Source organism: Thalia democratica, chromosome 9 (genome assembly GCF_965202585.1).
Source record: "Thalia democratica chromosome 9, ktThaDemo2.hap1.1, whole genome shotgun sequence".
Taxonomy (NCBI): Eukaryota; Metazoa; Chordata; class Thaliacea; order Salpida; family Salpidae; genus Thalia; species Thalia democratica.
Window position 1 is genome coordinate 22602691 of NC_139173.1, and position 18203 is coordinate 22620893.

Sequence of the window (18203 nt, forward strand, 5' to 3'; positions counted from 1 at the left end):
CCTTGAACAATTAAACGCTGATATTTTAAATTCAGTTTGAGTGAAAATTGAGATAATATCTTTAATGGTTTCGAAGTAATAAAGTTATGAAAATATTGTAGTAGCTTGTTAGCAATTGAAGCAATGATTAAAATGTTTGATTTAAACTAGTCTTATTTTCCAGCTTTGATCATGAAATTAATTAAGAACTAAGTTAATTATTTTTATAGACAAAAAACACATTTTAATTAGTATTTTCTTAGTTTTTACGTTATTTTTCATAATGCACTTATTATTTTGTATTTTAATCTTGTTTTTCTATTTGATCACCTATTTTTGCCATTCTTTAGTTAGTTTTAATAAGGAAAATGGTTTAAATTTAAAATAATTGCTATATAAAGGTTATAATATCAAAAATATAAAACTTTTTCTTTTGCAAATAAATGATATGTCTACACAATTATATTCAGGCTTTAATAAAACTTAAGCACTACGTTTTAAACATTTGTTTCAATGGCTTAAAAAAGTAACCCAAAAATCGCATCAGCACTTGGAAAACTTCCACGTGTCAAAATTGTTACTCAGGTCTTTTACTGTTATATAATATTAGAACTTTTTTTTATTGACTTCATTGCCAATATTGCTTTTAAGTTAATCTATAGATATATCTAAATGTATGCTTATGTTTATACTTAATTTTTGTTAACTAGTTGATCACGGAGCAATTAAAAGCAATTCAGTAAATACAAATAACTAATGAACTAACTTTTATACTTGAATTCTAAATGACATACTAAAATTTTCATCAACATTATTTTTTCAAAACCAAAAAAAAAAAAAACAAATGAAAAACTTCAAAGCAAACTAGCACAAAAACCAAGAAGAGCATAAGAATTCAATTGACTCCTAATAAAATTTATTCCTAACAAAAAAATGCACGAACAAAATGAGAGGCAGGCTAATGCACGTAATAAATGCAAATAATTGCTCAATATAAGTGCTCAAATAAATAAACGACATGCAAGCAAATAAGTGCATATTACTCGTTCAAGCTCAACTTGCTTACTTCCAGTACTGCTGATGGAGTCTGCACCAATTTGATCACCGGTTTTCCGGGTCGCGCCTTGCTTTGAGCCTGGTCTTCCGGATTGGCAGTTTCGAACTCAACCAATTCCAACTGGAGATAACGAGAAGATTTTAGGGTTTAATCAATAAAAAGCAAATACATGAACGTTGTGTTTTTTTAATTAATTTAATAGTGTTTTATAAAGTAATTTTATCTCCGGTAAAAATTTTGACGCTAAATTGTTAAAAGGCAACAAAGATGGTATTTCTTAAATATACTAATATGAGATATAAGTACCTCTGAAGAAGAGACGAGGTATTCGTAGCAAGCTTTCATTGTTTCAGCCTCATCGAAAGGAGATTCCAACTGGAAAGCTTCGTCGCAACCAACTTCCACTACTTGCTTCAACAGGTCGTTCACAAACGGCATCACCTGAACATTCAGTATTTTTTGTTTGTTAATAGTCAACGTTTATAATACAAACAAAAATGTTAATAAACTGTATAAATATGTAAAAAACATCAGTTAAAAGTTATACTCGAACTTATCAATTATGTTTAAAATATTTCATTTAAATTACGTAAAACATAGAAAAAACTCGAACAAAATTTGAATTAAGTTTAACAAATTTTGTATTTAGTACTTATTACCTTATTCATTTCTGTTTTGGTTTCTTCGCACGCTTTCAGCTGCTGGTTAAGTTGTTTTTTGTCGACCTTCTCCACTTGCTTGCCGTTCTTTTCAAAAGCTTCCCTAAAATATAGGTAAACTTAATCTGGCTGACTTAACAATAAAACTATCAATTAAGTTTTATTGAAATGGTGTTTTAATTTTAACATATATCAGCTTAACTGAATACAGGATATATTTAGGATATATTTAGTAACTTTAAATTAATGAATAAAATATTCACTTGACGGATTCGATGGTTTTTTGCTGCCAACTAGGATAAGTTTTGGCGACATAAACAACAGCTTTGTCCGGCTTATTGTACTGTAAAAAATTAAACATTAAACAAACTTGATCTTATAAAAGCTTTGTTTTATATAATAATAAAACTAACTTCTCTCTTCTTTTTTTCTGCAAGTGCCTTTTCGCTGGCAATTTTAGTTCTGATGGAGCTTCCAACGTTGAAGACGAAATCAGAAGATCTGATCAAAACTTCGTTGACTTTCTCCACTGACGGAAAACTTGCGTTGATCACAAATCCGTCCTGTAATTTATTATTATATTAAATTTTTTTAATCTCTTGCGTAATAGTTTTTTATATTTTGCGAAACTTAAATAGTTTATTTAATATTTTAGATGATACAGTCTAACAATATTGCCACCTTTATTAAAGTATTTTATTTTTGTTCTGCATGACATAAGTAACTATTATTACACCTTGATGCTTTAAAGCTGTTAGGTAAAATTATACGTTTAGTTAGTATTTTCAAGTCGCACTACTTTTTTTTCCTGATCAGCACAAACCTGTTTAAGCAAGTTGCTCCATACATGCTCGCAAACATGAGGGCAGATTGGCGTCAACAGGAGAGTTTGAACTTTAATGAAGTTGCTGATGACGCTCCTGTCCATTTGCTGCTGGCTCATTTCGCGGTACCTGTCCCTCGCTATCTGCATTTCGAACCAGCCGGTCTTCAGCGCTTCCTTGAAGTTCATGTTGTCGTAATGCTTCTTCGTTTGCGCCACCGCCTTGCTTATCTTGCTCATGAAAACTCGGTCGTGGTATGTCGGCTCGGTATTTTCTACCAGGTCAACCTTTGTTGAATTAGTTTAAAAGTTAAATTTTTTTTAAAGAATAAAGCTGCATGTTTAAAAATAATAAGTATTAATAGATATTTTAGCCATTTGCAACTCGTTGTTTTTGAAACGGATTGAGCTTAATTTTATAAATAAATAGAACTTTTTTTTTTGATTAATACAGAAAATGGCTATTAGAATTTAAACATGCTCAGTTTTTAATCAAACCTCGTTTTCAGCCAGCACTTTCTGGCACCACTCAATCCAAGTGTAAAGTTTCAAAACTCCGCTGTCTGCAACTTTTTCTACGAAATTAGCGTCTTGTCTTCAATGCCGTCACCCGCATCGGCAAGTGCAAACCTCATACCTATGATAATTTTTAATTTTTAGGCAATTTTGTTATTTTTGTGAACTTGATTATAGTTTTATTGGTACATTTTAAAACGGTTGTTTGTTTTTTTTAAGTCATGAAATGCAATCAAAAAGTTCTAAATAATTAAAACTATTATTAAACTTGTTTAAACAAGCTGAATTTTTAAGTTGTACATTTTTTTAAATCACAATAAATGAACATTTTTCGTAAACTTTTTGTTAAAACAATATATTAAAACTACCGTCAGCAGAGTATTTTTCAATGGCGTCGGTCAAAGTCATAAAGTTTCCTGTGGACTTGGACATCTAGAAAAAAGTGTACATTAAACAAAAATAAGTTTTACTCATCAGTGCTACTTGACAGCCAATAAACGTGTAAAAATGTATGCAAAAAAAACTTTTTATACACTTGAAACACAATTTATACTTTAATGGTTCCTGAAAATCATAAAAGTGCAAATAGCAACAACTGATATACTAAACTTGAACCTCAATAATAGTTTAAAATAACAACAAAAAACTTTTGGCATTTTGAGTTTACTATTTTCCGATTTGAAAATGCAAATATTTGTTGTTCACCAGTAGTATTAAACTATGTCAAGAATTAAACTATGTAAAATATTATAAAAGTCAAACTTTTTCAGAGTTGAGAAGCATGTGTCCATTAGCTCTTATTCCCTTGGGCCAGGCTTGAGTCTGCTCATTGGGCCACATTGCCACGTGGTTGTAAATAAAGTAGGTCAAGTGGTTTGGCACCAGATCCTTGCCTATTTACAGTATAAATTATTGAAGATTTGATCATATTCAAATTAACAAATGTTTTTCAAAAACCGATCTAAATCAGTTTTTGCGCAAGTATCAAAGATTTAAAACAAAAAATTTAAATTTTTATTAAAATACTAAACTTTAATTCAGCTTTATTTTTAAGAACCTAAGTTTCAAACTTATTTTTGAACACTATTGAACTTAATTTATTACCTGAAACACGGAGATCCAATGGGTACCAAAACTTGAATTCTCTCTTCATTTTATTCAGAAGATCGATGCTAATTTTCGAGTTGAAAGGAGATTTAGCACCGTCAAAGAAAATGTAATCCCAAACCTCACACGTCATATCTGCAGCACTGTTTAAAAATTATTTGATCAAAGAATTATTCAGTAATTCCATTTGTCTTTTTATTCAAAAAATAAACAAAGTGTGTTATCATCTACTCTATAACTTCAAAACTAAAACCAGAAAATGAAGTCAAACATTATCATACTCAGTTATCATACTCAGAGTTGGTAAAATGCTAATAGTTACTATGGTAATTCAGCAATGAAGCGTATAAACTTTGGTTTGTTTTAAGTTAGTAATTTCACGCTCGAGTAAACAAAGCAGAGCTTTTTAACATGTCTGATCATACTTACAACGTAACTAAATGATAATTTCTAGGTTAAAATTTCTTATAAACAGAAAAAACTATTTTAAAAAATATCTGGTTGAAGCATTATTCAGTAGTTTCATTTGTTTTTTAAGCTAAATATTGAAAATCTAAACATGTTATCACTTTTTCTGTGACTCCGAATAAAATTTTATAAATTATGTAAAACATTACCATTGTCAACATCTTAATAACGACAAAATTAGAACAAAATATACTAAGGATTATTTCCGAGCTTTCAAAAACTTCAAGAAACTCTTTAAAAAACAAACTTGATATTGTTCGGAGACTTGGAACCGTCGAAGGCGCCTTGCTGAAGCAGGTGAGCCACGGTGTAGTAAGCCATGTAGATGGTCGAATCCGACAAGCTCTCAATCAGCCACTTGTCGTCCCACGGCAGCCTGCTGCCCAGTCCGTACGTCCTGCTGCAAGCGTGCTCCTTCAGCCAGTCGAGCGTGGCGTTGAACTGGTTCCTCGTTTCAACGCTGAATGTTTCGATGCTTTCCAGCGCTTTCTTTGTCGTCGCCTTCCACTCTTCGTTGCCGTAGTCCAGGTACCTGAATTCACGTTGAGTAAAATTGCATCAATGCCAGGGACAAAAAGAAACAGAAAATATTGATTTTAAATTAAACTTGGTTGATATGAATTATTTTAGAAGATACTCATATAAAAAGTTTTTAAAAATTATACCAGTGCCAGTATTTAGAAAAAAAAACACTTTAAAACAATTTCGAGTTTCAACAAATTTTTAATAATATTTTAATGCTATCTAGTTCACTTGTATTCAAACAAACCATTGATCACAAAGAGCGACGACGCACACATCACCCGATCTCGAAACCACCTTCTTGTCAGGCTCCTGATACTTGAACGCCATCTTATCGTCCACCAATTTCTGCTGCAAAACTTTCTTGACAGCTTCCACTTTCTGGCCCTTGTATTCTGCTGGTAGCTGCGGAAAAGATTAAAGTTTTCTATGATTTCAATGCACACATTACTTATGCACAAGTAAAAAATTATTAGTACATTCGTACATTTATAGTTATTAATAACTGTTAGTCAGATACCTATATAATAAAATAAGTATAAAGTTTAAGATGTCTAATAGTGTGGTAAGTGAAAATATTTCGTATCTATTAAAACTTTTGACAATTATTTAATTAAACGTTATTCAAACCAGCATTTTTCCTTCATAGAATCCAGCCTTGTAAACTTTTTCCTTCGCTTCTCTTAGCTTTTCAGTGTCGTTTTGACTTTTTATTTTCATGTCGTTGTAAACCTTCACGGCAGCCATGTGTCCAAACTCACTCGTTTCAATTATGGCAACCTGTACATGTTAAACATATTTTAACTTTGTTATAAGTTACAATATTCATTAAAGTAGAAGGTAGCAAAAACAATATATTTTTAACTATTATGTTTAAAGAAGAATAAAAAGGCAGATTGTAGTTTTAGCCATATTAAGTTTGTATTAAATAAAAGAATCTAGAAAAATTGCAAAAACTATTTGGTTCTTAGATCATTACTTTATATTAGTGTTTTTTTAAGAAATAAATTTAACTATTCATATATAGTTGAGTGTATAGTAGCATGCACGGCATAATTAAAAGAGCCAAATTAAGGAAATAAACAATATAGATACCAGTTAAAAAAATAGATGAATATATAAAACTCATACCGGTTCTTTCAGCATTTCATCGGTGATTCCGTACTTTTCTCTGAACGCCTTCTTGTTTTTCAAATCGACAAATGCCGCGTAATCATCAGGCGAGTCTGAAGGCACCGAAGTGACGACTCCGGTTCCCTTGTCTTCCTTGATTGTCATCATCGGCAGTGTGTAGATCACCTCCTGCTGGGTGAGAGGGGCGGACAGCTTGACACCGATGATGTCAGTTCCTTGAAGTTCGGCTTCCACGTGAAACTTTCCGTTTTCACAGGTCAGTTTCTGGAAAGACATGTTCCTGGCAGCTCTCTTGGTGCTCACGCAAACCTCCCCGCTTTTCAGCTTGTAAGCAACGTAATTGATTTCGGGGTGAATCCAGCAGTTGGTCTGTCCGTACATTGTTTCAGGACGGAGAGTGGCGGCGACTAAGAACACATCAGTGTTTCCTTCAAATTTCCTGTTAAAAAATTAAGTCATAACTTTGTATTAAACTTAAATTAAAATATAAACAAGCCTTACTTTGTTTACCATAAGTTATAAAAACAACAAAATAAGCTACATTAGGATTTTGTAGTAAAGAAGAGTTTAAAAAAGATGCAATTTTAAAGTAATGAATTGATAATAAAAAAATTCAGATAACTGAAATTATCTTTTTGATTAATTCAATCAAACTTACTTGAGTTTCTCGGGGAATGGAGCAAGCAGCTTCATTTTGATTGCAGTGTACTCCTGTGGTGCAGCGCCCTCCCCTGACGATCTGTCGTGGTCCATACACGGCTGATTGTCCTTGGGAGAGAAAATTGTGTGACGCTCACCAAACTTCACTTTGCCGCGCTCCTGTTTGACAACATTGAAATTTATTTGAAAGTTGACAACATAATTTCTAAGCTCAAAGCTAAAAAAAAATTTTTTACAGTTATAAACAAGAGTGAATGTTAATTGTTCTTTTTTAATAACTTATTCTTAAAAAAAAACTTAGTTTATTAAAAGTAAAAAAACTAATATCCTATCACTAAATATCACTATCTATAAAAACTATATCTATACTATACTTTGAATTCTTTAGAATGACTAAGTCTTATTATCAGAAGTTTTGAATAGCACTTTAGTAAAACCTTAAGCACTTGAGGAATACTTTTTTGTTTTTTTTTTAGAACTTGCATTGTTCTAGTTTGAAATTAGTTATCAAAATCAACTCTTTTAGTTTCAAAAACATCAAACACAGAATGTATAAATCTACCTTGAGTGTTTTGAACTGCCACCTTACAAATGAATCGTAAAATGGGTTTTTGTCGGTGGTAATAAAACTCCTCCTCCAGTCCACCTTCAGTCCCATCTTGGTCAGATCCTGTTTTGCCAGGGGTGGAAAATGCTCAAGCCAGTGTGATGCGTCCGAGAACTTTTTGATTTCTTCATCTTTAAGTCCAATCAGCTTCATAATCTGCCATTGGTAACAGGCACCAGCCTTTTTAGAAGTGGCTTTGGCTTTCTTGCTTTTTCCTTTCTTTTCCATTTCTATTTGGTTGTTTTTATATAAGAAAACGAACTTTTAGCTAAAACATTTGAAGACATTAAATAGAAAAGGTAAAGACCAAGCCTTTGTTTTAAAGAAGTTTCAGTCTGTAAAAATTTTATAATAGAATGCTTTTTTTCGTTTATTTTCCATAAAACTTTTACATATTGTTATGAAACAAAAACTGGTTGTTTTAATTAAAAGTTCAATATTTATAGTTTTTATTAATAATTAATTTACATACCAGCTTCAACATCTTTCTTCTTTTCAACCACTGGCTCGGATTCTTCTGGAAATTTTGGCGGATAACCGAAATCTTCCATTTCTCTTTTCAGCTTATCGGCACAAGCCTTGATGGGCATACCAGTGCAGTGGAAAGCAAACGGGTAGAGACACTTTTTACCCATCATGCGCTGGAAGCCAACCGCAAACTCGCTTTTTGAGAGGGTGAATGTGTGGCCCAGATGCAGGCGTCCGTTCATGTACGGGTACGGAAAAGTTGTCATGAACTTTCCACCCCTGAAAAGTAGGTGGTTGTTAATTAGAACGCTTAAGGCTAGATGACTTGTTAATTCTTTACAGTGGAAACAATGAGTATGTAAATTAGTACAGCTTAATTCAATTAAAATCAAATTTTCAAGTTTTTTTACGAATTTAGTAATTAAATGATAATTGGACATATTGGCAAATTAAAGTCAAGTAGCAGAACAGTAAGAAATATGTTTTATAAAAATAAAACAATCTCGTTTAAATTGGTCTACATCTATATATTAAATTTATAAAAATGCTTAATAAAATATCAAAAACATGTGAATAAAAGGAAATACATTATATGAAACCATAGTTTTATCTGATACTTTTCACATAAAATATGTAAGTATTGGTTTTAAATACACTCTAAAAACTAAATTAATAAGATTTATAGTACATTGTTGTTTTGAGTATTAAACTTAAATCAAAATATTCACCAGTTATGTCCAAATTAATGAGTTTAAAATACTAAGGTCATTAGTTTAATAAAACCATTGCAAAAATTAACTAACTCCCAATTTTCTTCTGCTTCAGGAGCATTTGCTTCAAAAACTTTTGAACTTTCCCATCTATTTTGTACAGCTGCTTCGATTTCCTTAAGCTTTTCCAGTTTCTGAGTTCCTTTTCTTGAGTCCTTGAATTCAAAAAATTAAAATATTTAATGAATTAAAAAATATTTTCTTGTTTAAATGATATATATAACACGTTGTAAACAGCCAAAGTTGAAAAATATTATATTTCAATATAGTAATTAAACTTTTAAGAAAAAAATTCTTATTAAAAATATAAATAAAATATTTAAAGTAATCTATTTTAAATTGTAATTTTATAATCTTTGATCAAAATGCTGTATTATATATTATTAATTCACTAACCATTTTTGTTTTTCTTCTTAATATGAGATTCTTTTATTATAGTAGTCTGTAAAAAAATATTTAGTGTGTTTACTAACCACAAATCAAAACATTTTCATTTCAACAAAAAATTAAGTTCTACTATAATAAAAGAAATAAAAATATACAAAAATATGTGAATAACTTACTGTTAACAACTAGTGTTTTATAAAAAAAATATGTGTACCATGATACTAAGAAAAATTCTAAAATTTGAAAAATGTTTCTAGCTTAATTTTGAGAAAACCCTGCACAAAGAATATCTCCTACACAAAAAATTTCATTTTTCCCGAGACAACTATTTAAGAATACAGGGCTTGTTTTTACTTCATAATGCTTATTCTAATTTGTACCATACTTGGTTTGATAATTTGTTTCATTTTAGTTCTAGATATTATACTAGTTTTAAAGAAAAGTAAATAGGCAACTTAGTAAGCAGAACCTTATCATCACAAAAGATCATAATTTAAAATTATTAAGTAACGTAAGATACTACAAAGCAAAAGACTTAAGTACAATAGTTACACATGATAACTTTAAAGAACAACAAGAACTAGTAAATAACTAAAAATTACAATACTTTATCATTTAAAAAAAATCATGCAATAAAAGAAACAAAAGTTTTATAGAACTTATTAATTTACAACTTGTAAGGTTATAATTTAGTGTACAACCACACTAACAACTATAATTAAATTTATGCTTAATTTATACTAAATGCTGATAACAAATAACACTTAGAGGTACTCTATACAAAACTATGCATGAAATTAAATGAACATATAGAAATATTGAATTAAAGAACCATTGCAAATATTAACAAATATAAAGAACCATGAAAAACATTAAAACTTTAAGGTTTATAAACTACTTTGAATGTTATTAAATACAAACACTTTAAATACAATTTAAATCTATAAGCACTTTACTTTGAGAACCTTTATACTAAATGACAATTAACAGCTTGAAACTAAAACTATAAAAATACTTAAAGAGAAGAAAACATTCTAAAGTAAAAACTTTACACAAAACAATCAAACAATATAAATGTCTGTTCTGGAATAACATGGTCAATGCAGCGGGCTGTGGCTAGAATGCCCCCAGCTCCAACTGATGAGAGTTTATATGTGGCTGTAATATGGGAATGCAAACTTGCATCAGTAAAACACATGAAACATGAGAGCTTTCTCTTAAACGCTTGGATGAACATGAAGTTTAACTCAAAAATTTACATTAAATTTAAACAGTTACTAAATGTAAGTTTATATCCAGTTACAAACTGTTTCATGCTTTCACAATGATCATAAGTGAGAAAAACTAATAATTGAAAAATATTTGATATATATAGTACTAGCATAGTAATAAGTCATGAAATGTAAATGTTAATGTGATTATTAACAAATTAAATTATTATTTTCTAGTTTAACTAAATTATTATAAACTTTTTTTAAAATATAAAAATGTAATCAAATAAAGCCTAAAAAACTTCAAATAAAAACATATAACTTTATTAAACATAATTCCTAAAATTAAAATGATACTTGTGAAGTATATTATATTCTTACCAATGTTATACTAACTACTTGGGCAACATTTGCAAGTTTATAAGCTCATGCTCTTTATAAGCTACCAAAAGTAATATTATTATTTATAAAAAAACAATTTATAAATTTATTATTTAATTTGAATCTTAAGGTTCTTAAATTTCATATTTAGAGTTATAAAAATCTACTAGATTTGGTTCTTTAAACTGCATAACTATCTCTATGATGGTGTATGCATAATACCTGCTACATACTGACTGATCTTAAGCAGGTTTACTTTGTATAACAAACTAATAATGCAATCTTTATGATTAAATTCTTTTATCTCGATATTTATGGTTACTAATTAGTTTGATATAACTTATATCTGAAAGAGAACTTTAAAGGATTTGTAATTAAATTTTTACTAGTTGAAGGCTTTTGAAAATAAGGAATTTTGTAAATTTAAACTGACAGAACCACTCTTTTTATTAAATTTTGTCAAATTTCCTGACATTTTTCAAAAACCCCCATTTTTTCTAGACTTTTCCTGACTTTTGTAATTTTTTTTAGTTTTTCCTGACTTTTCCTGGTTTCCTGACCTTGTGGCAACCCTGTCTATATAAAACTAGACATGACATTAAATGAGCATATTGAATTAAAGAACCATTGCAAACAATAACAAATATAAAGAACCATGAAAAATATAAAAATTTAAAGGTTTATAAACTACTTTAAATGTTAGTAAAACCTTTAAAGATAATTCAAATCTATAAGCATTTTACTATGAGAAACTTCATATTAAAATGAGAATAAGCAGCTTGAAACTAAAACTATAAAAATACTTAAAGAGAAGAAAACATTCTAAAGTAAAAACTTTACACAAAACAATCAAACAATATAAATGTCTGTTCTGGAATAACATGGTCAATGCAGCGGGCTGTGGCTAGAATGCCCCCAGCTCCAACTGATGAGAGTTTATATGTTGCTGTAACATGGGAATGAAAATTTGCATCAGTAAAACACATGAAACATGAGAGCTTTCTCTTAAACGCTTGGATGAACATGAAGTTTAACTCAAAAATTTACATTAAATTTAAACAGTTACTAAATGTAAGTTTATATCCAGTTACAAACTGTTTCATGCTTTCACAATGATCATAAGTGAGAAAAACTAATAAGTGACAAAATATATTTAATATATATAGTACTAGCATAGTAATTAGTCATGTAATGTAAATGTTAATTTGATTATTAACAAATTAAATAACTTATTATTTTCATAGTTTAACTAAATTATTATAAACATTTTAGAAAAACTAAAAACCTAATCAAATAAAGTTTTAAAAAAAGTTCAAATAAAAACATATAACTTTATTAAACATAGTTCCTAAAATTAAAATAATACTTGTGAAGTATATTATATTCTTACCAATGTTATACTAACTACTTGGGCAACATTTGCAAGTTTATAAGCTCATGCTCTTTATAAGCTACACAAAAGTAATGTTATTATTTATAAAAAACAAGTTATAAATTTATTATTTGACTTGAAGCTTAAGGTTCTTAAATTTCATATTTAGAGTTATAGAAATCTATTAATTTTGGTACTGTATAATTGTCTCTTAGATCAGTGCTTCTCAACCTTTTTCTAGTGGCAGAACCCTTTTTTAACGTTCAACTTTTCCGCAAAACCCCTAATTTAGTTTTACATAAAAAGTTTAATATAATATTTTTTGCAAAAAACAAAAGAATTTCAGTGAAATTAAAGTAGAATTTTTTAAGTAAAAAATAAGCTTTTATACATATTAAATTTTAAATCAAGCTAATAGACATCTTTTTAAACATTTTTACACCGTTTGAATCAATATAATATACCAAAAATAAAGTTCTGATAAAAAATTTTATTTAGTTTTATTGTGTAAACATTTAGAATTTGTTTTGATTACTCCTACATTGTTTGCTTTAGTGATAATAGCAGTATTTTCATGACTTCACTAAAAATAAACAATGAACTTTACCGCAAGATCAACAACAACAGCATCCGAGACAATCCTACGACCGGTTTCGTCCTTATTAGGACTCATCAGGCAGGAATAGTCGCGAGAAACCGCTATTGTGATCTTAAACAAGCGGGCTTAAGTACTAAGTACTGAAGCGATCGTTTGTGGGTAAAGTTGAAAAAATGACACAGCTATATCATTCACAGCTCAACGTCTCAGACATTGTCAGCTTGTTGTGAGATTGTAGTCTGCGCTCGTTTGATCAGTTTTAGCCAATATTTATTTCGGCCATCATCAACAATGTTGAGATGTTTTATGCCATCGATAATAAACAATGAACTTTACCGCAAGATCACTAAAAATAGAAATTCAAAAATATGCGCAACCAGAACACCTATTAATTATGAATACCTATTAAAATTTTACCGCTAGATACACACTAAACAGATCAATGAATGCTATAATTATATATGTTTTCCTTTTTTTTGAAGTTTTATGATTTATGTTTTTTTTTTCTTTCAAATTTCGAAAGGCTTCGCGGAACCCCTGAGCGACCTCGCGGAACCCCATTTCAGAAGCACTGTCTTAGATGGTGTATGCATAATACCTGCTACGTACTGACTGATCTTAAGCAGGTTTACTTTATATAACAAAGTAATAATGCAATATTTATGAATAATTTTTTTTATTTTGATATTTATGGTTACTAATTAGTTTGATATAACTTATATCTGAAAGAAAATTCTAATATGTAACTTTAAATTATACTTATTCGAACTATTATCCACCATCATTAAAAACATATGAACTATAAAAAAAACTATTATAATTCTTTGTTTAAAACTAATGTACTGTAAAACTTCAGATTAAATTAAATATATTTTAAACGCTCTATTTTTATATAAAAACTATTTTTAACCTAATAGCTAATATTAAAATCATTATTATACAAAACACTAATATCTTTTAAAACATATTTAACCCATTTAACTATCATAAAGCATAATAAAAAATTTGATGTCAAATGTTTGATAACTTTTTTTCTGAAGTTAATTCAAAAAAATAGAGGTATTTAAATAAATTATACATTACTAAATAATTAAAAAGTACTTCATTTCAATAGATGAAAACAAAACATTTAAATCAGGGAATAATTTTTATGCAATAAAATTAAGTTCTAAAAAACATATCTCTCAAATTAAACAAACTGATTTTATACTAGTTCAAATGTATTGTAATATTCCTACCATTAAATACACTACATTACATTGTTATATAAATTTAGTAAATCATGTAAAATCCAAATTACTTCAAGTAGTGTTATCATTTATATATGAAAATTTAGTGCAAAGTAAATTTTGTCAAAGCTAAAAATCATTAAAAACACTTATATAATTAAAAAATGCTATTTTTGTTAATAGTTTGAGTTGCACATGTTATTAGTTTAAATTACATACTGACTAAAGATTAACAGCTTTATTTTATATACTCTATCAATGATACAATCTTCCTGATGCAATGCTTTAAACTTCGAATCAAATTACTTATGGTTTATAAGAAGCTACTTTAAGCTCATTTTACCAGCTTATATGACTAAAAGAAAAAATTGAAGTTAAATAAAATAAAATAATTTGATAAAAATTATATATTTTCAAAACAAGTTTAACAGACATTTATTATACAAAATTCTTATAAAATTAGTATACTGAAAGGCTTTAGATATTAAAAATATATATAAATAAATACTGAATAAATTTTTCAATTTTTTTATTTTTTAAACTTTCAAATACTTGACTTGAGGCTAACATATTTTTTTACAAATTTAAATAACTTTCTAAATTAATATCTTAAAATGGAACTGATAGTTATTAGATTTATTACAATATTCCTACTTACTGTACAATATATATCAGAGGCAATTTGCAAATTTAACTGATATATACTATTTAACATATAATACTTTGCATGTCATTTTTTGATGAAACACATTTAAAAAATATATATATAAGTTTTTATCTTAAATTAATTTCCACAATCAATTTATAAAAAAAAATTGTAGTAATTGTTATTCAATGTTTTATGTCTTAAATAAAAAAATCAGTAAAAACATTCAAAATAGGTTGAGGTTAATAACTGCTATCTAAAAGTATTTACAAATTTTATAATTTTATCTAGTGTTTTTTTGAGTTATATTTCTATGTATTTTCCAGTGGAAACCCTGCAAAAGATATTTCTTTACACCAAGTCCATTGACTTTAGCTATGAGCGCTTACGTTTATACTTTATTATTAAGAAAGAGTAAGTGCAACAAAAAATGAGAGATTAAAAGTGAGTTAATCATCTTTTACACAATTTAGTCTTATATTATTGACTTTTAAATAAGCTAAAAGTTGCTTTTTACAGATTTTGAAAGTTCAATTTTTTTTTTTGAGATATAGCAGGTCAAGTCAGAGGCAACAATAGGTTCTTTATGGGGGGCGCAACTAAAACAGCAAAGAAAGACTATTTCATTAAAAATCTATCTTCTCCTACGTTTTTTGAGATAACTACCTCAAACTTCCAGGAAATGTTCCTTGGAATGTTTAGAAAATTCTGTCGGAACAAAATTAAAAAAACTAAAAAATAAAAAAATTAAAAAAAAACCCTATGCAAAGGGTATAAAAAAGATGTATAAATTCATCAAGAATGTTATAATATCTTTATTCAATTTGTAATTAGATTGATGGAAAAATTTATATACAAGATCAAATTATGCATCTTCAACATTTATTTAGGATGATCCCAGTTTGATTATGTGGAACTTTTGAAAATATAACAATAAACAAATTGTTTCAATAAATAAATTTAAAACTTTTTATTGTTTAAATTGACAACTAAAAGTAAAAAAAGTTATAAACACTTAAATCATTTAATTTAATTTAAAAAAGACATAAGTGTATTTTTAAAGCAATTTTAAATAATTAAACTAATTTTCAAAGTTTATAAAAAATATTCATTATTATCATAACTTTAACTAACCGTTGAAAATTCACCGATTTCCAAAGCAAATAGATCCATTTTGGTTTTATTCAAAAGATTTATATAAATGCTGTTATTAACATTGTACATTCAGCAAGTGAAATACTACAAATTATAATAAATGTTTATATCTGATAATAATGAACTTGTTTTATTAGTACTTTAATCTTTTTTTTCATTAACACTGTAATTATAATATTATAAAGTTAATGGCTTAACCTTCTTTTAACACATTTTAAAATCAAAAAAGAAAATTTTTTAGTGCGTTTGTAGGGTGGCTGTCAAATTTGCATGAGCGTACAAAATTGCACAAGGTCACAAAATGTACAAAGACTCTTTTGCAGAAGGGGACAAAATTGCACAAAGACTTTTTTGCACGGAGAAATTTTTGAATGGGTTGAATTTTTTTTCAGTTGTATTTTATAGTTGTTTTATTTAATTTATATATTTTTTTAATTTTGATTTTTTGTTTTTACTATCAGTGATACCCCTAACCCTTGGTCGGTAACATATTTTTTTTAATTTTTTAACTAATTTTATTTTAATTAATTTTTTTTTTTTACACTGTTATCCCTAACCTTGGTCAGTAATGTTTTTTTTTTACAATTTATCTGTTAGTTATTTTTTATGTTTTGTTTTATTTATTTATTTTTTTTACTCTTGTGCAAAATTGACCCTTTGTGCAAAATTGTATTCGTGCAATTTTGTTCTCGTGCAATTTTGTCTTTGTGCAATTTTAACCCATTCCCATTTTTGTATGCTAAGATATGTAAAAACGAATATAGTAAACTATAGTCAAAATATTTATTTATAGTAACCTATGTTATAAAAATTAAGCCTGAAAAAAAGAGTTCAAATAAGACATCAATTAAAAGCTTCTTTTGATAATTACTTATATGCAAAAAGAAACGTAATTAAACAATCCTTATGATTTAAGTTAAGTATTTAAATGTTTATCTTAGCCTGGAAATCTAAGCCCAAACTGACTACATTGTTTTTGAGTTCAATGGCCTAATGAGCCTGATGATAGAATTTCTAAAAAAAGCTGAGTTAAATGCAACAATATTGAATATCAGTGCTTCATCCATATACAAAAACAGAGCAAAATTTCAGGTTAATTGGTAAACTTGTTTTATACAACTTTATATGATCAACTACTAGAAATTTATAACTATTTTTTTTTACAATTTGCTATATACCTAACATTTTTAACAATAAATATTAAATACTTGGAGTAATTATTCTGCTTTTATGTCCAAAATATTAAAAATAAAATAGTTTTAGTGTTGGCCATGCTAACTAAGTTCTCAGTTGTAGTTGTGAATTAGGTAAATCCCATAATTAAAAAATTAAATAATAGATTCTATCAAGAGCAAAATATACAAGTTTTAAATCATTCCAGTAATATTTGTAGCGTAATAAACTAACTTTTAAACTAAAATTAATAACAAAAGGTATTGATATACATCTTTTCAATACCAAAAAAACTTATAAATCCATCTTTAAGTTTTAAATGTTATAACTAAGTTGAATATAAAATAAATTGATAAATATAAATTCACAACCTTAAACAAATTTTCAAAAAAGTGAATTCTTAAGTTAAAGTCATTTTGATAAACATATTAAATATGAATCTACAAATAATTTGATTTGGTAAAGGATTTAAACAACCCCTTCTAAATATAATTGCATATGCAGTGTATATTTGTTGTCGTATATTATTAGGGTTTCATGAGAATTAACTCTATTTTAAAACTATAACAGTTCAAATTCAAACAACTCAATCAAAAAATTGAAATATTATTTGCATAGCAAGTTATATTAAACTTATAGCGAATTTTTCTCTAACTTTTGTTTTCTACGCAGAGCTGTTATCAATAAAAACTCAAAAAATCTTAAGTTTTGTTTTTAAACCTAAGGCGATTCTGATTAGCTATAATTTAACTTGTTGTTATTTTAAGTTAAAAGAAATAAAACTTTTCTTCGGTTTGTTTTTTATATATTTGGATAAGGTTGGTTAGGGTATAGAATATACAGATTACAGATGTTCTTAATATACTGTCTGCTGTATTATCGCTTCACCTAATTGGCACAATGTTATAAATGGAAATTTTCCAAATGCCTACAACTGCAGTGCATCCGCTGTCAGCCCGTTGTTTACCTATAGTTTTTAAATAAAACTTTGATAACAAAACAGTTATATGCAAACACTTATTATAGAAAATTTTATGTTTCATTGATAATGGACATTTTTTTTTTCTATGATATACATATTGTTTTACATGTATATTTGATATACTTACATGTATTTTTTACTAATAAGTTGTTTTGTAGCAATTTTTTTTGGTTAGGTAAGTTCTATAGCAGGACATGTAGAGAAAACACTGATAGGTTTAATTTATATAGAAAGTAATTATATATTTTGATAAACTTAAGTTGAGAAGGAATAAAAATGTCTTCCTATTTTATAAAGTA

The 18203-nt window shown here is 27.7% G+C and overlaps 1 protein-coding gene across 1 annotated transcript; it reads right to left on the minus strand.

The window, feature by feature from the left end:
• Positions 1-980: 980 nt before the first annotated feature.
• LOC145844924 (leucine--tRNA ligase, cytoplasmic-like) lies at positions 981-15767 on the minus strand. The gene is given in 20 exon segments (XM_082952343.1): positions 981-1156; positions 1343-1477; positions 1696-1798; positions 1959-2038; positions 2109-2258; positions 2519-2806; positions 3017-3109; positions 3112-3155; positions 3403-3466; positions 3797-3927; positions 4139-4284; positions 4857-5141; positions 5379-5536; positions 5762-5911; positions 6263-6704; positions 6924-7084; positions 7488-7762; positions 8005-8279; positions 8804-8925; positions 15729-15767. Coding segments are annotated over 20 exon segments (3279 nt in total). The 3' UTR covers positions 981-1018.
• Between the last annotated feature and the right edge of the window lie 2436 nt (positions 15768-18203).